Here is a 23,777-nt window from a genome sequence, read left to right as displayed (position 1 = left end):
AAGAATTATTTATACTCATGAAATAAAAGAATAAGAATTTCACAGATGCATCATCACTTATCAATCAAATGAGTGAAATTCAGTTTGTTACTGTTCAACGGTATTATCTGACAGAGCTATAAAATGGGTTTCACAGGTACAATATGTAGTAAATAAACGTATGTTTAAAAGTTTAAATTTTAGGGCTTCCCTGGTGGTGCAGTGGTTAAGAACCTGCCTGCCAATGCAGGGGACACAGGTTCGAGCCCTGGCCCAGGAGGATCCCACATGCCACGGAGCAACTAAGCCCGTGTGCCACAACTGCTGAGCCTGCGCTCTAGAGCCCGCAGTCCACAACTACTGAGCCCACGTGCCACAGCTACTGAAGCCTACGTGCCTAGAGCCCGTGCTCCACAGCAAGAGAAGCCACGACAATGAGAAGCCCGCGCACCGCAGCAAAGAGTAGCTCCCGCTCACCCCAACTAGGGAAAGCCCGCACACAGCAACGAAGACCCAACGCAGCCAATAAATAAATAAATAAATTTTATTTTTTTTAAAAAAAAATGTTTAAATTTTAAAAGGCTATTTATTTTTCATTTACTTGGTGTGATAGCTCAAAATACTAGATAAGAGCAAAATTGGCGTATATTACCAAACATCGTGGGAAGTTTTAAGTCCACATTATAAACACAGACATAAAAATCTTAGCTTTGGGGCTTCCCTGGTGGCGCAGTGGTTGAGAATCTGCCTGCTAATGCAGGGGACACGGGTTTGAGCCCTGGTCTGGGAGGATCCCACATGCTGCGGAGCAACTAGGCCCACGAGCCACAACTACTGAGCCTGTGCGTCTGGATCCTGTGCTCCGCAAAAAGAGAGGCCGCGATAGTGAGAGGCCTGCGCACCGTGATGAAGAGTGGCCCCCGCTTGCCACAACTAGAGAAAGCCCTCGCACAGAAACGAAGACCCAACACAGCAAAAATAAATTAATTAATAAACTCCTACCCCCAACATCTTCTTACAAAAAAAAAAAAAAAACTCTTACCTTTTACTTTATCCTGCAGTGATTTCCTCAGCCAGTCAAAATTATTCTAGTAATATATTATCTTTAAAATAGGCCTAGACTCCTAAGGTCCCAAAGAATTTGTAACTATTTGTTGTATTTTACCCTATTTTTATAAAATGCAATTTTTGAACTGACCTTCCTCTCAGATCATTAGATCATTGAGTGGTTCATAGCTAGCAAGAAAGCACCCTATGTGTTATGAATAAACATGACCAGGATTCCCTAGAGATAGGATATCATAAACTATTTTAAAAACAATTTCCTCTCTCGGTCTTCCCTGGTGGCGCAGTGGTTGAGAGTCCGCCTGCCGATGCAGGGGACACGGGTTCGTGCCCCAGTCCGGGAAGATCCCACATGCCGCGGAGCGGCTAGGCCCGTGAGCCATGGCCGCTGAGACTGCGCGTCCGGAGCCTGTGCTCCGCAACGGGAGAGGCCACAACGGTGAGAGGCCCACATACTGCAAAAAATAAAAATAAAAAAACAATTTCCTCTCTCGGGCTTCCCTGGTGGCACAGTGGTTGAGAGTCCGCTTGCCGATGCAGGGGACATGGGTTCGTGCCCCGGTCTGGGAAGATCCCACATGCCGCAGAGTGGCTGGGCCCGTGAGCCATGGCCGCTGAGCCTGCTCGTCCGGAGCCTGTGCTCCGCAACAGGAGAGGCCACAACAGTGAGAGGCCCGCGTACCACAAAAAAATAAATAATAATTTCCTCTCTCGAATGTAATTTTCATAGTCCACTTCTTCACTTGGTGTTAGATTTAGTTCTTCAGGTTTTTCTCAAGATTTTTTACTGGGGGCGGGTTGCGGTTCAGGGCAGAAGTAAAGGTTAAGGGTCTAAGGGAAAATTTCCAAAATGGTAATGGAATAGAAGGCTGTCTTGATTTCTGTGGTCCCTTCCCAGCTTTAAGATTTTATGATTCTAATGCATGATGAAATTATGTGGTTTAGAAAACGGGTATGGTCAATGCTGGATCATCCAGGGGAGTAGTGACACAGCTAATTCTCAGCAATGACTAATCCTCAAATAATTTAAAAAGTAGCTATGGAATACATTGAATGGGTTTTTCAAAACTACATTAAAGATAAGAATAAAGATAGAGGACAGACATTTCTTAAAAAGTTGGGTGGAAGACCTGGTATGTTCTAATCAGATGCACTACCAATAGCCTGCATTGCCTGAAACTTTGCTTTGGTTTCTTTTGTTTGGCTCACAGGAAACCAAAGGATAAACTTGCATAGGGGTATTTATACCTCTTAGGGTAAAATCCATACAAAGTCATGAAAGATAAAAGCTATATTAATTACTCAAGAGGGATTCAAAGCATGGCATTTTACTGGGATTGAAGGATTTGTTGAAAAACAGTGGTTCTCATGTATAACTCCAGGCAATAAACCTATTTAATTAAAGGATTAATCTTCTAATTGCCACATCTGCTGTTGTTCTAATAAAAAAAAAACTTGTTCATTTGTAACCAGTTTTTCTAAAAATACTGCAGTAGCTAAAAACACTTGGTAGTGTTTGCATGCCTTCTCAGTTCAAGTTAACTGTGACTTGTCTAAATCTGATTAAAACTGAGAATAAAAATGTATGGCTTTTTGTTGCCTGGCAATGTAGAACTTTTATTTTAAGTTATTTTAATTTTGTATTGCTTTTGCTGCTCTTAAAATTTTTGAGGAGAAGCAATTAGAGGAAGAAAAAACAAGACACTGTGTGTAAGAAAAGGATGTGCTAAAGTATAGATAAATAATATTATTACTTGGAACAAAGCAGTATTTTGCTAAATGCAAATTCATGGATACTTTAACATTTTTAGGTAGTATATGGAATAGGTTTTCAGATTGATTGATACACAATAGAGGCTATAATATGTAGTGCTGTATGGATTATAGAATGCTTTTTGTCTATTAGCTCATTTGCTTCTCACAGCAACCCTCTGTGGGATATAAAATTTGAAAGCTGGAATTTTTAAAAATATTTTTATTCAGAAACAGTACTACTGTCGAGTCTTTTACAATCCAAAAACCAGAAAAGTGGCATCCAAAAAATGTTGCTAAATTTAGATGCGTGATAGCTGTTTTGTCTATTAAACCCAGTGAAAGAATTTGAACAATTACTGCACCATGAACATTTTTTTTTTTTTTTTAACTTTAGGTCGGAACTCATCGAGAAGACTCTGTCAGTCTCAATGGCAATCATTCAGTCCTGTCTAGTACGGTCACTGCTTCAAGCACAGACTTGAACCATAAAACACAAGAAAATTATAGAGGTAACTGTATAGTTCGTTTACAGCAGTAGTGCATACAGAGGTATCATTTTGGAGTACTGTCACCTTCTTCACAGTCAGATTGACATCTGTGAATCAAAAGTCATCTTAGGGGCTTCCCTGGTGGCGCAGTGGTTGGGGTCTGCCTGCCGATGCGGGGGACGCGGGTTCGTGCCCCGGTCTGGGAGGATCCCATGTGCCACGGAGCGGCTGGGCCCGTGGGCCATGGCCCCTGAGCCTGCGCATCCGGAGCCTGTGCTCCGCGGCGGGAGAGGCCACAACAGTGAGAGGCCCGCGTACAGGAAAAAAAAAAAAAAATCATCTTAAGTGGTAGAATTCCAAATAGCAGTAGTACTACTGCGTGAATATACAGGGTCAGTATTTAGGGTTCCAGTTGGTCCATTTAGCTGGGCCAATTACAGATATTTATTGATGGATGGAACCCTGTGCAAACCGTTGTTCAGTGTTTACTGGTCATCTTCTTACCAGCTCCTGCATCTGTCCTCTTTCTTTTTTTTTTTTTTTTTCTTTTTTGGCTGCACCGTGTGGCATGTGGGATCTTAGTTCCCTGACCAGGGATTGAACCCGCACCCCCTTCAGTAGAAGTGCAGAGTCTTAACCACTGGACTGCCAGGGAAGTCCCTGTCCTGTCTCTTTCTAAATCACTTCCCCTCATGGCTGAGTCTTCATTGTCCCTAGAGGAATTGAGAAAGACATTTCTGAGTATGTTTAGAGCTCTGAGTGATAGTAGCTGTTGTTTAGAAGATTATAATTTAATTGGAGAGACAGACAATTCTTATAAAAAGCAAATTGTTGTCAATGTTATAACAGACCTTATAAATAAGTACAAATATATAGGTGGTATTAAGACCACCAAGATAAAGTTTTCCCAGTTGTATTTAACCATGATGCCTGTTTTATTGTGTTTGTCCAGGAAAATGTCAAAGCTTATTTCGTTTAACTTGACAGCATCTTAGAAGTTTTTAAAATGCATCATGTTTCTCCTACCTTGTTTGATTGTTAAATGTGCCTGAAAATGAGCATTGGACTCACCATCAGGGTCAGGCTTGTTTTTTTTAAATACAGGTGCTTTAAAAAGCAATTTTTTCTAAGGTTTGTGGACATGCTGTTTCCAGCTCTGAATAGTTTACTTTTTTACATCTTCAGATTTCTATAGTAGCTCTATAACAACTAAGGATATTTACCAGCAAGAAAGCTTTTTACTGTCTTAATTCTAATTCATAAATGAGTCTGGACATTTATTCTGTTTCTTTGCCTCTTTGTTAGGTGGCTTGCAAAGTCAGTCTGGAACTGTTGTTCCAACAGAAATCAAGACTGAAAACAAAGAGAAAGATGAAAACCTTCATGAACCTCCTTCATCAGATGACATGAAATCAGATGATGAATCCTCCCAAAAAGATATCAAAGTTTCATCTAGAGGCAGAACAAGGTATTTGTTAGCATCCAGGTATTAAATTTCACTCATTTGCCATGGGTGAAGATACTTGGAAAATTGAAGTGTATCATGCATTTAAGTGTCAGCTGTGTTCTAGATACTGTGTTGGGACTTTTATGTGTTATCTCATTTAATCCTCATAGCATCCATAAAAGGGAGGCGTATGAAGCTGACTCTAAGTTTATGTTTTCCATGTTTCCCACAATATTTTAGGGTCTACATATAAAAAAGAATTACTTCTCTCCCATCAATGCTTATAGTCTGTAAGACAGCTAGAGAACAAAATAGCTAAAACAAGTTAAATTGTACAAGTATAGGTATTTAGATATAACCCATCAGTAAATATTCAAATACATTATTTTAAGGCTAAGTATATGGTAAGACTCTTGTATGATTTAAACCAGGGGCTGGCAAACTATGGCCCATGGGCCATATCTAGTTCATTGCCTGTTTTTATAAATAAAGTTTTTTTGGAACACCACTACACACCATTCATCTACATATTGTCTGTGGCTGCTCTCACAGTGCAGTGGCAGATTTGTGCAGTTGCAACATAGGTTGGATGACCCACAAAGCCGAAAATATTTACTTTCTGGCTCTTTATAGAAGATATTTGCAACTTACGTTTTAAACAGTACTTTGAAAAGAGTATGGAAAAGGAATTACTCCACATGCGTTGATGTTGTCGGGGAAGGTTTTCTAGAAACTGGACTTGACTTTGCTTTGAAATATGGATATTGACACATAATACATTAGTTTCAAATTATTTCCAGATTTTTCCATCAGATTTTTCTTCTAGTTCTACATTAAAAGTAGGTAATTTGATATATTCGTGGTACATCCTATTTCTTGGTATATATCCATTTATCAGTAGTATGTATATATCACGTATAGATATTTATATTTAAAACATTGTTCTTTGTATTAAATTATGGTACAAAGGAAATTACAAACTAAAAGAACCAGGATAGTCCTTTCTGTCAGTCCCATACTTAAAAGTTGTCCTTTTGCATTTGACATTCTCACTATTTTCAGTAGTTGACATTTCTCTTGAGGAAAATTAAATCTTAAGGTCCTAATACTATCATTTTAATATGCATTGTACTCAGTTGTGCAAGGGCATGAAGACATAAAAATTGAGTCAGGGAATCCAGAGTCCACTCCTTTGAGGAATCTTAATGCTTTCATAGTTTCATTATTCAAATAGAACTTTAAGGGAAATAATTTGCATCTGTCCTGATCATTCATCCTTTCATTATATAGGTCAGCAAACTTCGTGTGTAAAGGGCCAGATAGTAAATATTTTAGTCTTTGTGGGTCATACAGTCTCTGTTGCAACTGTTGAACATTGCCACTGTATCATGAAAGCAGCCAAAGACAGTACATAAACAGGTGGGTGTGGCCTTTCCAATAAAATTTTATTTACAAAAACAGGTAGCTGGCTTATGGGCCAGTTTGCTGAGCACTGTTATAGGTCATCAGAAATTGAGAAGGCAGTATAATGGGTTAATAATAACAATACTTAGTAGTTAATAATAGTACATTTAAAACACAGCCTTTGGACAAAATAAGGCTAACCTTGGTTTGAATCATGGCTTCATCACATTTTGCCAAGTAACCTTGGCAAGTTATTAAGCTCTCTGAGGTTTGGGTCTATCTTAACAGGAGACTTTCTGTTTAGGATTCTTGTGGGAATAAACTGAAAATTATGCATATAAAGCCCTTTTCACACTGTCTCACATGCAGTAAACATCAGTAAAGGTACTGTGGTAACTTATGATGATAATAATTTTAGATATGTGCTCTTGATTTCTTCCATGAAGCACTAACCTGGATTCTTGTCACTACCCTGCTACTCATTAGCCTTGTAATCCTAGGGAGGTCACTGATCTTACAGTGGTTCTCAACCCTGCTGCACAGACTCCTGAAACATTTTAGAAATACAGGTGCCTGGCCCCTGAACCCGAGCTCACTGTATCAGCATCTCTGGCAGTGGGACCTTTGAAAGCTATATTTTATAAGTGCTCCTGAAGATTCTAGTGAGTGGCCACCTTTGGAAACCTTTGGGCTAGATGATCTGTAAAGGTTTCTTTGAAGTCAAAGAGCTAGTGATTCTCTATTATCAAAAGAATACTTTTATGAAATTCTTGACAATTGGCTAGTAAAAATCTGTTGTCCACTTGTGTTTTTTTTAAGATTTATTATTTATTTTATTTATTTTTGGGTGCATCCTGTCTTAGTTGCGGCATGCGGGATCTTTTGCGGCACACAGGCATCTCTCTACTCGTGGTGTGCGGGTTTTCTCTCTCTAGTTGTGGTCAGAGCAGGCTTCAGAGCGTGTGGGCTCTGTAGTTGTGGCGTGTGGGCTTAGTTGCCCTGTGGCATGTGGAAATCTTAGTTCCCTGACCAGGGATCGAACCCACATCCCTTGCATTGTAAGGCGGATTCTTTACCACTGGACAGGGAAGTCCCTCTACTTGTTTTTTTTTTTCTTTGTTTGTTTGTTTTGCGGTACGCGGGCCTCTCACTGTTGTGGGCTCTCCCGGTGCGGAGCACAGCCTGCAGAAGCGCAGGCTCAGCGGCCATGGCTCACAGGCCTAGCCACTCCGCAACATGTGGGATCTTCCCGGACCGGGGCACGAACCCGTGTCCTCTGCATCGGCAGGCGGACTCTCAACCACTGCGCCACCAGGGAAGCCCCCTCTACTTGTTCTTTATTAGAGTACTCAAGGTATTAGAGGTGAAGCACCAATTCTTTGTGCACATTTTTTTCCAGGTTTCTAAGAGGCCCTGCTCAGTAATTTATTTCTGAAATATAAATAGAATTTTCAGGAAGTTATTCCAAAGCATTTTTCTCAAATATTCTTTTCTGATTAATTAGTCTGTTTTCATTACAGAAATTTGAAAATTACAGAAAAGCACACACAAAAATCACAAGAAACTCTGCTACCCAGAATTAACTACAGTTTACTTTTCAAGGAATATCTTTTTCCATAAATACAGTTTAAATTGGAGATAAACTGGATAAAAGTTTTATAATTTCAACTTTTTAAATTTAACAGTATATTTTTAACCTTTTCATCTATCTGTGTTTTCTCCAACATGTTTTTTTCTTGTTGTTTCTGTTTTTAGGCAGCTTTATTGAGGTTTAATTCAAATATAATAAAATACGCCAATTTTAAGCGTACAGTTTTGGTCCTTTGACGTATGTATACAGTTATATACATTAATAATGTAGAATATTTCTGCCACCCTAAAAAGTTTCCTCATGCCAATTTATAACCAGTCCTCTTCTCCCATCTTCTGGCAAACGTTGATCTGCTTTCTGTTACCATACTTTTGTCTTTTCTAGAAGTTCCTGTAAATGGAATCATACAATATGTAGACTTTTGTGTTTGGCATCTTTTACCTAGCATAATCTACAGCTTGATTTTTAGAGGGTACATAGTAGACCATTATCTGGATGTACTGTGATTTATTTAACCCATCTCCTAATATTGGACTCCCATTTGTTCTGAAGTAAATAATTCTGTGATCAACTTCTTTACCTAAATTTCTATGAACATCTCTAATTATATCCTTTGGATGAATTTCTAAAGTTGGAATTGCTGATCAAGAGATAATGAACATTTTAAGGCTTTGGATTCATTTTGCCAATTTGTCCTTCAAAAAAGTTGTTCCAGTTCACCCACGTTTTAAAATCATCACCACTGATGATGATATTTCTTCCAGAACAAAAAGTATAGTCATTTTCTGAGATACTTCTCTCATTCCACATCTTAAGCTTTTCTTCCTCCTCCTCACCAGGGGACTGCCAGAATATATTTAAGAACATAAGCAAACTGTAATACATTACTATAATAGTACAGTGTTTCTCAAACCTTAATGTACATATGAATCTTGTTAAAATGCAGCTTCTGATTCAGTAGGTTTGTAGCGGAACCTGAGATTCTGTTTCTAACGGTAATGTAACACTGTTTTTACAGTAATGTAAAAAGTAAAGTTTTTAAGCAGTAATGCTGATGCTGCTGATCACATCTAGAAGAGCAGGGTGCTATAATATGGGGTCATTCAAATTATGTTTATGAAGAGTTTCACTAGTAGTGTGGAGAAGTCTTTATGCTGTAATGTGCAATGAAAATGCATTTAGAAATGTATGTGGGGGACTTCCCTGGTGGCGCAGTGGTTAAGAATCTGCCTGCCAATGCAGAGGACATGTGTTCAAGCCCTGGTCTGGGAAGATCCCACATGCAGCAGAGCAGCTAAGCCTGTGTGCCACAACTACTGAGCCTGCACTCTAGAGCCCCTGAGCCACAACTGCTGAGCCCATGCTCCACAACAAGAGAAGCCACGACAATGAGAAGCCTGCACACCGCAACGAAGAGTAGCCCCCTCTTGCCGCAACTGGAGAAAGCCCGCGCACAGCAGTGAATACCCAACACAGCCAAAAATAAATAAATAAATTTATTTTTTTTAAATGTATGTGGTATAATTTCAACTATATAACTATATATTTGCATTGAGGAAGGACTGGAAAGAAATATACAGTAATGTTAAGTGTAGCTATTACTACCATTTGGTAAAATTTATAGGTCATTTTTATTTTTATAATTTTTAATTTTGTACAATAAGCATATCTTACTTTACAGCGAACCTAACAGACATTGTTGTTACTTTGCCTTCCAGCAGTACTAATGAAGATGAGGATTTGAACCCAGAACAGAAGATAGAAAGGGAGAAGGAAAGGCGGATGGCCAACAATGCCAGAGAACGCTTGCGTGTGCGCGATATTAATGAGGCATTCAAAGAGCTTGGTCGAATGTGTCAGCTTCATTTAAAGAGTGAAAAACCCCAGACAAAACTCCTTATTCTTCATCAGGCCGTGGCAGTCATCCTTAGTCTAGAACAGCAAGTCAGAGGTAAGTAGGTTCAGCAGAGATATGTAACGGTTCTGCTTCCAGTGAGTAGACATTTCTGTGTCCACTTGCTTTTCTGCTTGGTCAGGTTGTTTGTAGGTGCTCCTAGTACTTCTGCCACCACATCATCCGTATCAGGTTTTTCTCTATAATTCTCTCACCTCTGTCTCATTATATAGGTCAATATCTGTAGGCTCAGTGCTTCCCAGAAACCAGTAGAGAGTAACCCTATGAAACAATGCAGTGAACAGCCAGCCTCCTACTCAGCATTAGTGCTTTGTGCCTCTCGTTGACTCTGGTCTCCCACGCTCTTGTATTTACCTGCCTACACCTGTCCTCCAACCTGCTCCTTCCTGTCTTCCCTACTTCTCCGTAGTCAGTTTCTTGCCTGCTTTACCCGGGTCATCTGTGAGGCCCTGATGGTTAATAGAATGCCTGGTCATGGCCCCTCCTGGCTTTGCCCCCTATGGATGTTGTTTATACCCATGTCAATAAGGTGTCAGAGTTTCTTCGTTGATTCCTGATAAGGAATGCCATGAGGTTCTTGGGTGAATATGCACTGGCATGCCTGTGTGTCCCTAAGGACAAAAGTGTGGTTCATACAGACTTATCCACTGCTGACTGAGACAGATCCACTGCTGACTGAGACAGCTCTCCCAACTGTTTTATTTTGATGGAATCTTTTTTTTTGGCCACACAGTGCAGGTTGTGAGATCTCAGTTCCCCAGCCAGCGATTGAACCTGGCCCATGGCAGTGAAAGCCCGGAACCCTAACCCAGGGAACCCCCTTGATGGAACCTTGAAGAAGCTTTGAAACTTCATTTTTTGAACAAAGTGTTTATTGTATACCTCCTCTGTCCCAGTCAGCTATGTTCTAGACCCTGGGGTATCAATTAATATAGGCTTCTAGCCCTTGAGAGGTTCTATCATCAAGCTTGCTTTTTTGAATATACTTATATATCTTCTTATTCAAAGTTACGAATGCCTCATCCTAAGCCTTTTTGCAAAGAATTTATAGATGTGGCCTTTGATTCCAGACCCCATCTCTAACCTCCCTTCATTGAGAGCAACTTTGTCTTCCTTATTTATTGGGTATTTATATAATATTTTATTTAAAGAAAGTTGGAAAAGAAAAAAAGAGTATGAGTGGACAGATGCTTGACAACTGCGACAAGGACCCTTAGCACTAATCATAGAAAGAATAGTCTTTCTAAGGAAACCAGAGTTAGAGAACTTGAACACATTTTCAGAAAAACATAACACTAGTAATTAATTCATCTATTCATTTCCCTCCAGTGTTTTTAATGAATAAAAATGATGAATAGATAAAACACTTACCGCTAAAACCAGATACTGCTCCTGCTGTCTTAAAGCCCTTGAAGTACCTGTAAAGCGTAAATGTTAATGAAACCTGATCAAGAAGTTACAGACTTGGGACCTCCCTGGCAGTCTAGTGGTTAAGACTCGGCGCTTCCACTGCAGATGGCACAGGTTCGATCCCTGATCAGGGAACTAAGATCCTGCATGCCATGTGGCGTGGCCAAAAAAAAATTTTTAATAATAATAAAATATATTTTTAAAAAAAGCTATAGACTCCCTTGTGATATTCATAAAGACAGTCTGATAGTTGCCACTCATCTGTGGCAGGAGCATTTGTCCCTTGAGCTTTCACTATCTCCTGTCACTTTACCAAATGTTTTTGTTCAGTTATGTCTGACATTCAGTGGCCAAGTATATTCATCCTGCTCCTCAGCAGCCCAATATATTTTCTACCCTGACGCTACCCAGCCTTTTGTTGTCAAGACTGTTGCCTCCATCAGCACTGTGAAAGTTTTACTGTTGGGACAACAGTGGTGCCAGAACTTATTCTTGTACAGCACCTTTCCTTCCCACAGTTCATTAGAGCTAGAATAAAGTCATTTGTGTTCTTAAAAATCTTTTTTTTAAGATCAGAGGTACCTACTCTCAGATCCAAGCCATCAAAAATGAGAAATACCTCTGTTTGAAAAAAAGTTATAAATTCCATCATGCCTGGGTGGATCTTATTCATTCATTTGTAAGATTTCACCTTGTCATGATTCCATGCAAGCACCTAGAATAGAAAAGCTGAGTCTGAAAGAGGATCTAACATCTAGGCTTATCCAGCTGCCTACTAACTTTCTGGTCATTGTTATGGGTACTGACTTTTTCACACTATTCTGGAAAGCTCTATATAAGGAGCCATTGACTGATTAGAATGAACAAAACTTAAATACACTGAACTGTAACTTCATTAGGGACTGCTTTAATATTCATAAAAGCCTGCCTTCTTCGCACCCTCAAACTCTGGGCTTCAAAGCCCAGAGCCTTTATTTTACAGCTTAATGTAAAAGCTGTGGGATCCATGTAAGACTCCTTGAAAGGCTGGCTATCCAACAAAGTTTCGAGCCCTTCGTGTAGCCCATAATACCTGTGCCTTGTCTATAGCAGCACCTTCAGAGTTTGGTATAACAGCTCTCCTTCCCTGCACTTGATCTCCAGTAGTTTTGAGTTATTTTGGTAACCTGTCCACCTTTGAAAGCCTCTTCATCCCTGCAGGGGCCCTACGCAGCAGCCCCTGGGCCCAACAATTTCTATAAAGACATACATTTTGTTTACATGACCTACTTTGGACATCCTCTGGGCTATCTGGCCACCCCCTTTGGTTTGGGGTAGTATTCCAAGACCATGTCTAGCTGTCCACAACCTGTCATCCCTAGACAAGTGGATATACCAGGAGGGCAACCAGACCTGGGTCTAGCAGTGAGTCCTTGAGAAAAGCAAGAAGTGGCTTCCCTTCCAAGCCTCAGATTTTGCCAGAGCATTTTTGTGCCTTGGTGCTCCACATATCAAATCCCATATGGCCTCTGTCATTGCCAATTTAAGCCTTTCTGTTATCGTAACTATAATTTTACCATTACAGTTTTACTAATCCTCAGCAGATTTCACATATTATCTTCAAGTTTGTCCTCTCAGCTTTACTGAAGACTAAGTTAGTGATCAAACACTTCCTCCTCAAACTCTTTTCACAGGTCAATTTGATAAACTCATTTGTCTTCTGGTGATAATTTAGGGACAATAGAACTATTAGGATTTTAGTTTACTGGTCTCTTAGTTAGTTCAAAGATAAATAAGCTAGGACAGCGGTTCTCAAATCTGGCTGGTCTCAGAATCACCTGAGGCTTTTCCTTTTCCCAAACAAATCTCCAGACCCTACCCTCAGTACATTTAATTCAGTTGCAATGAGATGGTCAAACATAGTAGTCTTAGCATATTCATTGATAATACACCACTCCTTCCTAAATCTCCACTGAAATGAATAAAAATGGCATTAACCCACAAGGATAGAGGGGAGAGAAGATAATAACAAACAAGAGAGCAAAAGTAGATAGAGAAGTGGTAACTGACTTACTTAGAAGAAATTAAATGGAACAGAGAGGAATACCAGCAAGAAGCAGAACCTTTTGCCTTACAGGACTTTGGAGGTACTAACTATTGGAAAAAGCAGAAGTCAGGCATCAGACCTGAAAACAGAAAGATTCATTGGAGGTTTGCTATGGAAAGTTGGATCCCTGAGTCTCCTCTGTACTTCATATTGCTTCTGCCCTCTTTTCCCTTCGACCATAGAAGCCAGGAGGATTATTTTTAGCAAAAAGTGAAATCTGAAAGGCTGAAAATCTGAAACACCAAGAGGAGCAGAGAATGAGTGAAGTATGAAGCTGAACAGTGAGACCTGCAGCCCTGTGTCCCGCTTTGCTTTCCTAATGCTGGCAACAAAATATATTAATTCTATCCTCAAGGAAATGGGATAATTCTTTTCTAAAGAAATTAAAATACTCTAGAGAAAAGACCTCCAGATTTAGGAATTCCTGAGTAATAATTTCTCACTTTTGGATTACCATAGAGTAATAAAGCCCACCAGTTGATGTCTTACTTCTAATATTAAAGGACAGCCAAAGATTTAAGAAAAACCACCATGAAAAAAAGAAATTGAGATCAAACCAAACAAAAAAGAAAGAAGAAAACAGAGACATGCAAAAAGCATTGGGAAACTTTTTTTTTTAAATAAAACTAATGTCTTCTAATAAGAGAAAATATGTGCATAAAAGAGAAAGAAGCCATGAAAAAGAAATTCAGATGATATGATAGCAGAAAAAATATAGTAGAGGTTAGCTGATAAAGCTGAGAAAAGTCTCCTAGAAAGAGATGAAAAATAGGAGAGAAGAACTAAAATTAGGGGGGATCAATCTAGAAGTCCAACATCTGACCAATAGGATTAGTAGAGTAAGAGCAGAAGAGAGCAAAGGGGATTATCATGGCAATAATACAGGAAATTTACCATTACTAAAGAGTACATGTCTCAAGATTGGTAAACTCTAATCTTGTGTTAAGAATAATGATTTTAGGACTTTCCTGGTGGTGCAGTGGTTAAGAATCCGCCTGCCAATGCAGGGGACACGGGTTCGAGCCCTGGTCCGGGAAGATCCCACATGCCGCGGAGCAACTAAGCCTGTGTGCCACAACTACTGAGCCTGCACTCTAGAGCCCACAAGCCACAACTACTGAGCCCACGTGCCACAACTACTGAAGCCCGCACGCCTAGAGCCTTGTGCTCCACAAGAGAAGCCACTGCAATGAGAAGCCAGCACACCGCAACAAAGAGTAGCCCCCGCTCAACGCAAGTAGAGAAAGCCCGCGCACAGCAATGAAGACCCAATGCAGCCAAAAAATAAATTAATTTTTTTTAAAAAAATAATGATTTTAATAATTACTTCAAGTTGAAGTGTATCATCATGAAATTTCAGAGCATCCAAGTTAAAAGGAATATCCTAAAGCTTTTAGAGACAAAATTTAAATAGCTCAGAGACAAAGGAACAACATTCAAAATGTCATCAGAGTTCTGAAGAAGTAGTGCTGGATTCCAGGAGACAGTGGAACAATACCTTCAAAATTCTGGGGAAAAATCACTTTCAACCTAGTATTCTATATCTAGCCAGACTATTAATTAAAATGTAAAGATAGGATAAAAATAGTTCAGATATGCAAAGACTTTAAAATTCTACCTCCCATGTACACTTTCTGAGGAAGCATCTGGAACATATGCTTAGGCCAAATGAGGACATAATCAACAAAGACAAAGGCATAGGATTTGGGAAAGAAAGGATCTAACGCATGGGAGCAGCAAAAGAAAATCCCATAACAAGAACTACTAGGCCTAGAAAAGAACCAGTTTACATTGAAAATAGAAGACTATTAGCTGTGGAAGAAAGGTTTACAGGGAAGGAAGATGGAATTAATAGATAATATGATGATGTGTTTGAGATTTTAGGAAGAAATATTGAGAGGCATTTGTTAGATCTATTAGAGCATTTCGGGGGGCGGGGGAATTGTCATTACTAACAAATGAAAAGCAAAGCAACTATTAACTACAGGAAAAACAGTCCTATGAACAAGGAAACAATCAATACAAAATTCTTGACTTGCAAGTATGTCCACATAGATATAATAACAAATATTTACCTAATCATAATATTGAAGAAGTGACTGTTGCATTAGCCAAATATTGTGCTATAAACATGTTAAGAAGATGATACTATAGAGAGGCAAGTCCTCAGCCACATACCAGAGGGTAATAGACCCTTAATAGAAATGTAAGAAAGACAGTTGCTTCTTATGCTCCGCACATAATGTCTGACTTCTTCTTACCTCTGTATCAGGCCTTCCTGGCTACTTAACATGTTTGCCATGGCCTGCTCACACAGACCAGGAAGTATGAAGCAACAGCACTAGCTTTTGCTTTTTTGGATCAAAGCTCACTTACTTCACATTTCGTAGAGCTTACTGTAGTATTCTCTTGGTTCTTCCAGCCCTGAGTGTTGTCTGACTCATTGCAGGAGTCTACAAAATCTTGCCTAACTTCAGTTTTCGGTTCTGGTCCTTTCCAGCTATTCTGATCATGCCTCCTAGAGCCTTAGTAAGATAAGAGCAATGTTCCATTGTAAGAGAAATGTGAGAATGTTTCAATTAGAAAACGTTGAAATCTTTCTCCTCTTTGGGTTTCACATGTTAATTTGTGCCCTCTTTTCAGTCTCTCTGGTCATTGTTTGAGACTATTGCCTACACAGTAAAGGAGATATGACACCTAATGAAAGACAGACTTCTCTTATTTGTCAGAGGTACACAATTCCTTGTTAAGAAAGCAGCTCCTGGGACTTCCCTGGTGGTCCAGTGGTTAAGACTCTGCACTTCCAGGGCAGGGGGCGCAGGTTTGATCCCTGGTTGGAGAACTAAGATCCCACATGCCACACGTGGTGTAGCCAAAAAAAAATAAAAAATAAAAGCAGCTCCTAATATTTTTACATAATGATGGACATGCCGATTTCTACTACTAGTTATCCTGATAAGTAAAGTAAGAGTGTACCTTCCTTTCTTCATTGCCTCCTCAGAGTTGTATAGGCTTCATGTCTTTTCCTAAATACAGGGACTTTGATGACGAATGTTGTCATCGTGTATGAGTAAAAATAGAGTCAGTAAATTTACCATAATAAAGTCTTTTGTCTACTTTTTTTAAACTCAGAAGTGAACTATAAATGTGTTTTGAAATATGCACATTCAAATATGTTTTTACTTTCCCTGAAAAAGGAAATACATTAAAAAAAAAAAAGCTCTGCTATGTTGCATTCAGCTTGGGCCATCATTTCAAGAAAATCTAACATGTAAAACAAATTACAACTTATACAAAATATTGTTTTCATTACAGGTTAAGTTTAAGTGGTCTTTTTATATTATATTCATTAACACATTTTTAATCAGTTTATAAAAATAAGTGTAACAACTTTTAACTGATACTGTATGTTATAAACTGAAACAAAAAACTATACCAGAAGCTGTCATGGGTTAGATATCTTGTACTTAAAACTCATTTAAAGAAGTTATAACAGGAACTGTAGTTCCTAAGTAGATTTTCATTCAGTGGGTTTTAAGTTCAGTGGATTTTCTTTATCTTTATTTCATATGGTAATATCCCACACTTTAAGCTCCTTTGAAAATGCCCACATCAGAAGTTCCATTCAGTCTTCTCTGCTGTCTCATATACAAAGCAGTAAAGGTTTTTATAACCCTCTCAATCACACCCCCAACTGTAGAAAGAACATCTCAATCATCTCGTTCTGCATGTAAATCAAAGGAGAAAAGCAGGATATACTCAGGCTACCTCTCTTCCTGGAGGGGTTGGCACATTTCCTATAGAGGAATGGCTGAGGGTGTCTCTTAGTTTATCATTTTCTGAACTGGTAAAATTCTAGATAAAGCACAGATGTCCCTCTCCAGCACATAGAGAATGTCAGCATTCATAACAGTTCAATGTATCATATCTTCACAGGACACTGAGGAGATTCGGTAGACTAATAACAGCATTTGCCACAGTGTTTGGATGAAGCAGTAAAAGAACTGCTTTAAGATATTGACGTAGATCAAGTTAAACCCTGGAAAACTAAATCATAAGAAGAAAACACAAAATGGTCAGAAAGAAGTATAAGTTTTAAGGCTCAGTTAATGCTGAGGTTTTATGTAAGCATATCATTGTTGCCTCTGAGGTTATTCATTATGGGAATGGAATTACACAGAGATTGGTAATCCCCACAGAAAGAAAAAATAACAGCCATTTGTTCAGTTTAAGACCCAGGAGTCCATGATTCATAACTTCTGTCTCTAATGATGAAATTATTTTTTCCCTATTTCAGAGAGGAACCTTAACCCCAAAGCAGCCTGCCTTAAGAGAAGGGAAGAAGAAAAAGTTTCTGCCGTATCGGCAGAGCCACCAACCACACTGCCAGGAACCCATCCTGGGCTTAGTGAAACTACCAACCCTATGGGTCATATGTAAACATCAGCCAGGTAAGTATGGGTATGAATAGAAAGTACAGGGAAGTCCCCTGATTCATCTTAAACTGAGTTAGAACCTTTGAACAGAATTCTCTGGTAGCACTGGTCATGGTAAAGGTCACGTGTAATTTGGAATCCAACAGCTTACCTTTCTGCTGTATAGTTAGAGAGCCCATGTCATTTTATACCAAATTACTGTTCTCTTCAAAATGTGATACTGTCCTTTGATTCATAAAGAACTTTGGGCTCTCATGTTCTGGATCATCATGTATACTCCCTCACATGAATATTATTCTGATCCAAGAAGAAAACAGTGCAATGACTCATCTATAAAACATACTTTTGCTACCACTCATGGTCCTCATTCCTCTACTCAGAAGTACTTGATGGCATCATCAACCAGTATTCTGTTAACCATCTACCTCTTCTCTATCATGAAATCTTCATGCACTAAACAGTTATTGCTTGCTTCCATTTGGATCATTAATGGAAGTCTGTAATACGCATGTTCCTTCCCCTGTAAGAATATTAGTTACACCTTGTGGAATCTATTAAAGAATGTAGAGGTATTGTATATGATAGAATCAGAACATCCTTCTCTTGGGAATTTTACTTGTTGAAAGACTGTTCTTTTTATCTTCCTCTTCATGAACTAAACAGTTTGCTTCTTTGTGATTTTTTTTTTTTAAAACAAAGTGACAACAGTAGTAGGAGGTTGTTGCCCAAGTAATTAGAAAATGTGAACCATCTTTTTCTTAACTATATACTTTCATATTATCTATAAGTTGTAAAGTTAATATTTGGGTGACAGAAATTAATACAGACCATAATAAAATATTTGAGTCAGTAACAAAATATAGCTCGCAGCATGGATTAGGAGTAGAACTGGTAACTTCATTTTTATAATCTGCCTTCAGCAGTGTATAGTTCTTTTCCTAGTTTCATCAGCAGAGTAAAAGCAGTAGTAAAAGTAAATGGATGGGAGGTTTGGAGCAGGAAAAAAATACTGAGTGCAGTTTCATTTCGTCAGCTTTGTGGCTATCTCATTTTGAGCTGAAAGTTTGGAATTTGATAGAATATTTTGTAAACTACAAAGATTAGTCAATAACTCACCTTTTCCTGAAGAAATTGATTTCCTACCACCTCTTCATCTATCCTTCTTAGGATCAAACTAGACCAAAACGGAAGATTTCATTTGGGGACAGAGGAGGAAGTATTGATGTAATTATTTAGGTGTCAGTTATAATTCTAACATTAGCACACTGGAAAAAACCCTGTCATCTTTCCCACCAAAAACAAACAAACAAACAAACAAAAAAAACAGCTATAACAGACTGTGCATGTCAAAGGGGCTTTAGGCAAGAGCTAGTTAAATTACAGATCCTCTAAAACCCATGCCATTGCTTCATGTTCTGTGAAAACTATAATCATGAAAAAATATTTTTATTCAAAAATAAATTTTGAAGTCTTTAAAATAAATACAGGCAAGTGTTTCTTGGTGCAAAAGTGACTTTCTAAGTTGGCAGATTATGTCGAGGTACCTTCCTGTGGTCGGGTATCAGGTAACCACCAGGCTGTGAGAAGAGCACTTCACATTCAGCTGTCACATTTACCTCAGAGCCTGGGTCTTCTTTTCTTGTCTCTCTAGTTTGTTGTACCCATTTCCTATTATTCTCTTCCCAGTCTCTCTCTAGCTCTTTCTCCGTCGACTTTCTCTCCCTACCTCACATCTCTCTTCTCCCCTACCGTTTACTTCCTGTTCTTTCATTGCTTCTGTATCTCCTACTCTTTCATAGCTCTATCCTTATCTCTATTATGAGGAAATTCCCCCACTTTAGGTTAAAATTAAACCTTGAGCATTCTCACCTATCAAAAAGAATTCTTTTTTAAAAGGAGTGGGGAGAGGTTTCAAGATTATATAAGAAATGTAGTAAATGCACTTTGTTCCATAAGATTTCAAAGGCTAGTGTTTATTATATTAAAATAAGTCTTAAAGAGTGCTAATTTCATAAAGGTGGTTATCTGGTTTCATCTGATCCCTTCAATTCTTTATAGAACTGGATAGCAGCAGATTAAAACCAGCAAGAGATTGGGCAGCAGGAAAACGACTGCTAGAATCAGAATAGCTGATAAATGACCACAGAATGACTGACTATAAAAGCACAATAATATAAGGCCACGAGGCTTTGAATGTCTCAGTTATCCATCCCTAAGAGCATCACTCTAATATAGAACCATACTGTGGCCCTTGTTTAATAAGGAGGTGAAAAGTATGATTCTTCTTAAAGCTATTTCCATCCAAAATGGCTGAAATGGGAAATTTCAGAGCTACTACTATGTATATTATATTAAGAATATAAACATAAAATTTATACTAATAGAGTAAATTTTCTTAGTAAATTCATTGAACAAACACTTACTGAGGACCTACCATGGACCAATAACTGAAACCAATGTGAAAATGAATTCAAAATGGTCCCTGCCCTCAGAAACTTTCAGTTTAGAGGAGATAGATGTAAACAGTTAACACAGTACAGTGGACTGGATGTAGCAATAAATATATGCTTTAACATCTCTCCACTGAGAACTGGATGAGTAGAACCTCAGAGCTCAGGTATTGCCAACCTGAATGTTGCCAAAATTAAGGTTTGCATAATTACCACAGCTGTTATATAATCCTTTTATCTTGTGATTCTATAATTACATGATCTCCTGTAAAAATCTTACCACATACATCAAGTAAAACCATTTCAGTTACACCTTAAAAGAAGAAATTAATACAGACCATAGATTATAATAATAATATAAAATATAATACAGACCAAGATTTAAAAATCTTACCACATACATCAAGTAAAACCATTTCAGTTACACCTTAAAAGAAGAAACCTCATTTATAAGTCATGTAGCCGACTGCTAATTTAGTGTAAACCTGGGTATAAATGAGGAATACCAACTTGTTTTGTTTTGTTTTGTTTCTGGGGAGGTGTTTATTTTTAACCGTGATGTCCTAATTGGTTCTATTCTCTCCCTTGGCTCTCCCTGCCACAGTTCCAGAGTTATCAGTAGGCTAGATAGAAGGTGACCTCTCCTCATAAGGACTTGGACAACTCAGATTATCTGAAGACACAAACCTGATAGGAGGGAGAAGAAAAAAACAAAACACTTGAAGCAAGAAATGCAAATGTAATCCTATGATCAAAGCAGCTGGTCAACACTTCCATCAGAAGTGAAGATAGGAAGCTCATCAGACAGAACATCAGCCCATGAGATGTTCGCAACATATCAATTTGTTGCAAGCAGTGTGTCGCTTCTGCACAATCAGAGACTGTCTCGATCTCTCCACTCACCGTGGAAGTTGCCTTGTGCCTAAACTGAATTGACAAATGCATTGTAACTACAAATTTTATTTATTGTTATGGAACTGTAAGGTCTACATATAAAGGGAAAAAGTTAATGTGGAAAGCTGATCTCCACTCAGCTGATGCCAGCATTAGTTAAAGCTGTTCGAGTGCAGAGAACAAAGCAGTGACAACCATTGGCCCTTAGCATTCCCGGCATACCTATTAGTGTCTTAAAAAGGAAGGGAAAAGTCTTTTGTTGCCCTCTCCTATCCTTTTGCCATATGAATAGTGTTTTCCAAGAAATAGGAAAATATTACTTGGTATAGCATTTCTCTCATGCTCATTTTTTCGTTCATTTTTATTTTTTCTTTTTGGGTGTTGTATTTGGTCTCTGAATCTGAATAGTTTATGGTCACAGTCCAGAATCCTCCATGTAGCCCTATGTGCTTTGCATATTTACTTTACAAAGATAAGCAGAGACCATCTGTGACCATAGCCTAGCTAAGATTTTTAAAAGGGGAAATTTTGTCCCCTATATTTTCCCCCAAATAAATATTGCTTTATTTCTAATAATAACAAGACTTTTCAAGCTTCTAGGTTTCATAGTAAAGCTTGTAATAGAAGTGTAAATTACAAGGGAAGAATTTACTTTTTAGAAATTGCTTTGTTTTCCAAGCAGTAAGTACTACATATAGTACTTATAAAGTGTTAGCTGTAAGTAAGCACAAAATGAATTTAAAATACAAAGAAGATTTTCAGGCTGTGATTATGTTGAATATAACAACCCAGTAGTCACCAAGGCAGGTAGTGTGATAAATGAACACACCACTCTGAGGCTAATTACCTAATGGAATACAAGAGCAATGGTCACCCATGTCCTTATTCTAGCCTTTATTTCTCTGTCATTTGGATGGCTGGTTAGTGGGGAGGAATTCAGTGGGTGATGTAATCACCTGCAAACCATCTGCCCTGTCCCAAGAAGATGAGCCAGATCAGCATTTAACCAGTCCTTGTCAGTCCATCTTAATACTGTGCATTAAGGCACCCCTCTGTCTCTAATCCTTAAGAGTTTTTTTTTAAGACATAATAATCACTTTGAACTTCCATGAAACCTGTCTTCCACCACAGCAACCCTGGGAGAGAAAAACATGCTAAACAAGGTTGTCTTGGCTTAATAATTCCTTATAGCCAATATCAACAAGGGCAATCAGCACACAGAAGAAAGGACCCAAATCACTATGTAACTTAAAGATTTCTGTTAATTTGAAAGAACAAAAACAATTAAGACAGAACTTCAGATTCTCCAATCAGGATGATACCTAACAAATCAGTCTTTCGTGAACGTAATGGACTTTCTGGTAACTTTAATTTGCCTATATTCTCCAATTACGTCAGACTCTCTCTGTGGCCTTGTTCTTCATTTCAGTGTTAATCAGCTAAAACAGAAGTTGTTGCTTATGATGTGTGAGTGAACATATGCCACTGCCTGGCCTTTTTTCTTCAGAGCTTGTTGTCTTTTTCGCTATATTAGACTTTGCAGTATGCCCAGAAGCTTTCCTTCATAAAATAGAAAGAAAAAAACATTTGGCTTATTTTTCACTGTAGCTAGTCTTTTATACAATAATCTTGTAAGAAAATTTCTTGAATTCTAAATATTACTCTTTCTAGATTTTTGAAATCGAAAAGTTTTCAGTAAAAAGTTTCTTACTTTATTTTATTATATTAGGTAGTAAAAATGTAGGGTTATTTACCATAACCTGTTCATTAATATCAGAAATTTACAATAGCATTTTAAGACCATAGTAGAATTCTAGCATACCGTGTAGTACCTATGGAGTATTGTAAGAGCTAATTGTCCGAGATGAATTGCTTCTCATCTTGTTCTCCAGTTTCCATTGTTGGTTTATTGCAGATTTGTATCCTGTGTCAAATTCAAGGTATTATTGATAAACCTTTTGAACCAGCAGCAAGAAGTTCAAAATTTTTTCTGTCACTGTAACAGAAAACACAATATGTATATAACATTTATGTAGCAATAAATGTGCCATCTTTTTTTTTAACATAGTAAACTAGTGAGTTTTTTACATTCCTCTCTCAAACAGTAATGCATTTTGGTTTTTTTTCCTCCATCTCATTGCTCCCAGGAATGCTCACACTGCTTTTCTTTCTTTTCTCCCAGCTTTCTTGAGATATAGTTGACATATAATATTGTGTATGTTTAAGATGTAGAACATCATGATTTGATATATGTATATATTGCAAAATGATTACCACAGCAAGGTTAGTTAACACATCTATCACCTTACATAGTTCCTTTTTTGCGTGTGTGGCAAAAATGTTTAACGACCACGCTGCTTTTCTTATGTGCATTGCCTGTGACCTTATCTGGGAAACCCATCAGGACAGAATCAGACTTGTAGAACTAAGCTGCTAATCTAGTCTATAGCTTCTCTGGGTTATATGTTTCTCCTCTTGCCCTCTCTACTGATAGTGGCCTTTTTAGCCTTTTCCTGAAGGTTTACCAATGGTGATTAGTAGTTAAAATCTGCTTATTTGTAGATCTAGAGAAAAACGAAGATGGAAAAGGACTCAAATGAAGCTTTCAAATTAACATTATTTGAAGCACTTTCACATGTTTTATGTCCCTTTTCTCACAAAAAGCCTATCTCATAATTAGGAGATGGTATTATTTACTGTTCTCAGATTATAAGTTCTGCTCTTATCCCAGTTTTCACATACAGCCCCACTCCACCCCCCTGCCAAAAATATGCATAGTGATTATCCACAAGGACTTCAGCCAAGCAAGAGCCTAAAACAAACAGTGGATGAACTTTTTTGGACAAACTTTCGTAGG

The 23,777-nt window shown here is 38.3% G+C and overlaps 1 protein-coding gene across 16 annotated transcripts in view; it reads left to right on the top strand.

The window, feature by feature from the left end:
• TCF12 (transcription factor 12) overlaps positions 1-22,992 on the top strand; it is a 380,655-nt gene extending 357,663 nt beyond the window's left edge. For 11 of the 16 annotated variants that reach the window (XM_089907165.1, XM_022579585.2, XM_022579580.2 and 8 more), the window contains 5 exons: positions 3,194-3,308; positions 4,593-4,755; positions 9,448-9,680; positions 17,438-17,591; positions 20,631-22,992. In XM_089907165.1, coding sequence (XP_089763291.1) covers positions 3,194-3,308; positions 4,593-4,755; positions 9,448-9,680; positions 17,438-17,580 — 654 coding nt within the window. In that variant the 3' untranslated portion in view covers positions 17,581-17,591; positions 20,631-22,992. The remainder of the gene's footprint in view (positions 1-3,193; positions 3,309-4,592; positions 4,756-9,447; positions 9,681-17,437; positions 17,592-20,630) is intronic. The other 5 variants (XM_022579593.3, XM_022579581.2, XM_022579584.2 and 2 more) reach the window with 1 other exon arrangement.
• The last annotated feature ends 785 nt before the right edge of the window (positions 22,993-23,777 follow it).

The sequence above is a fragment of the Delphinapterus leucas genome, chromosome 2 (genome assembly GCF_059928025.1).
Source record: "Delphinapterus leucas isolate spDelLeu-1000000601 "Yukka" chromosome 2, BTC_Dleu_Yukka2, whole genome shotgun sequence".
NCBI lineage: Eukaryota > Metazoa > Chordata > Mammalia > Artiodactyla > Monodontidae > Delphinapterus > Delphinapterus leucas.
Note: the sequence above shows the minus strand (reverse complement) of the source record. Positions and strands in the feature narration are given on the sequence as shown.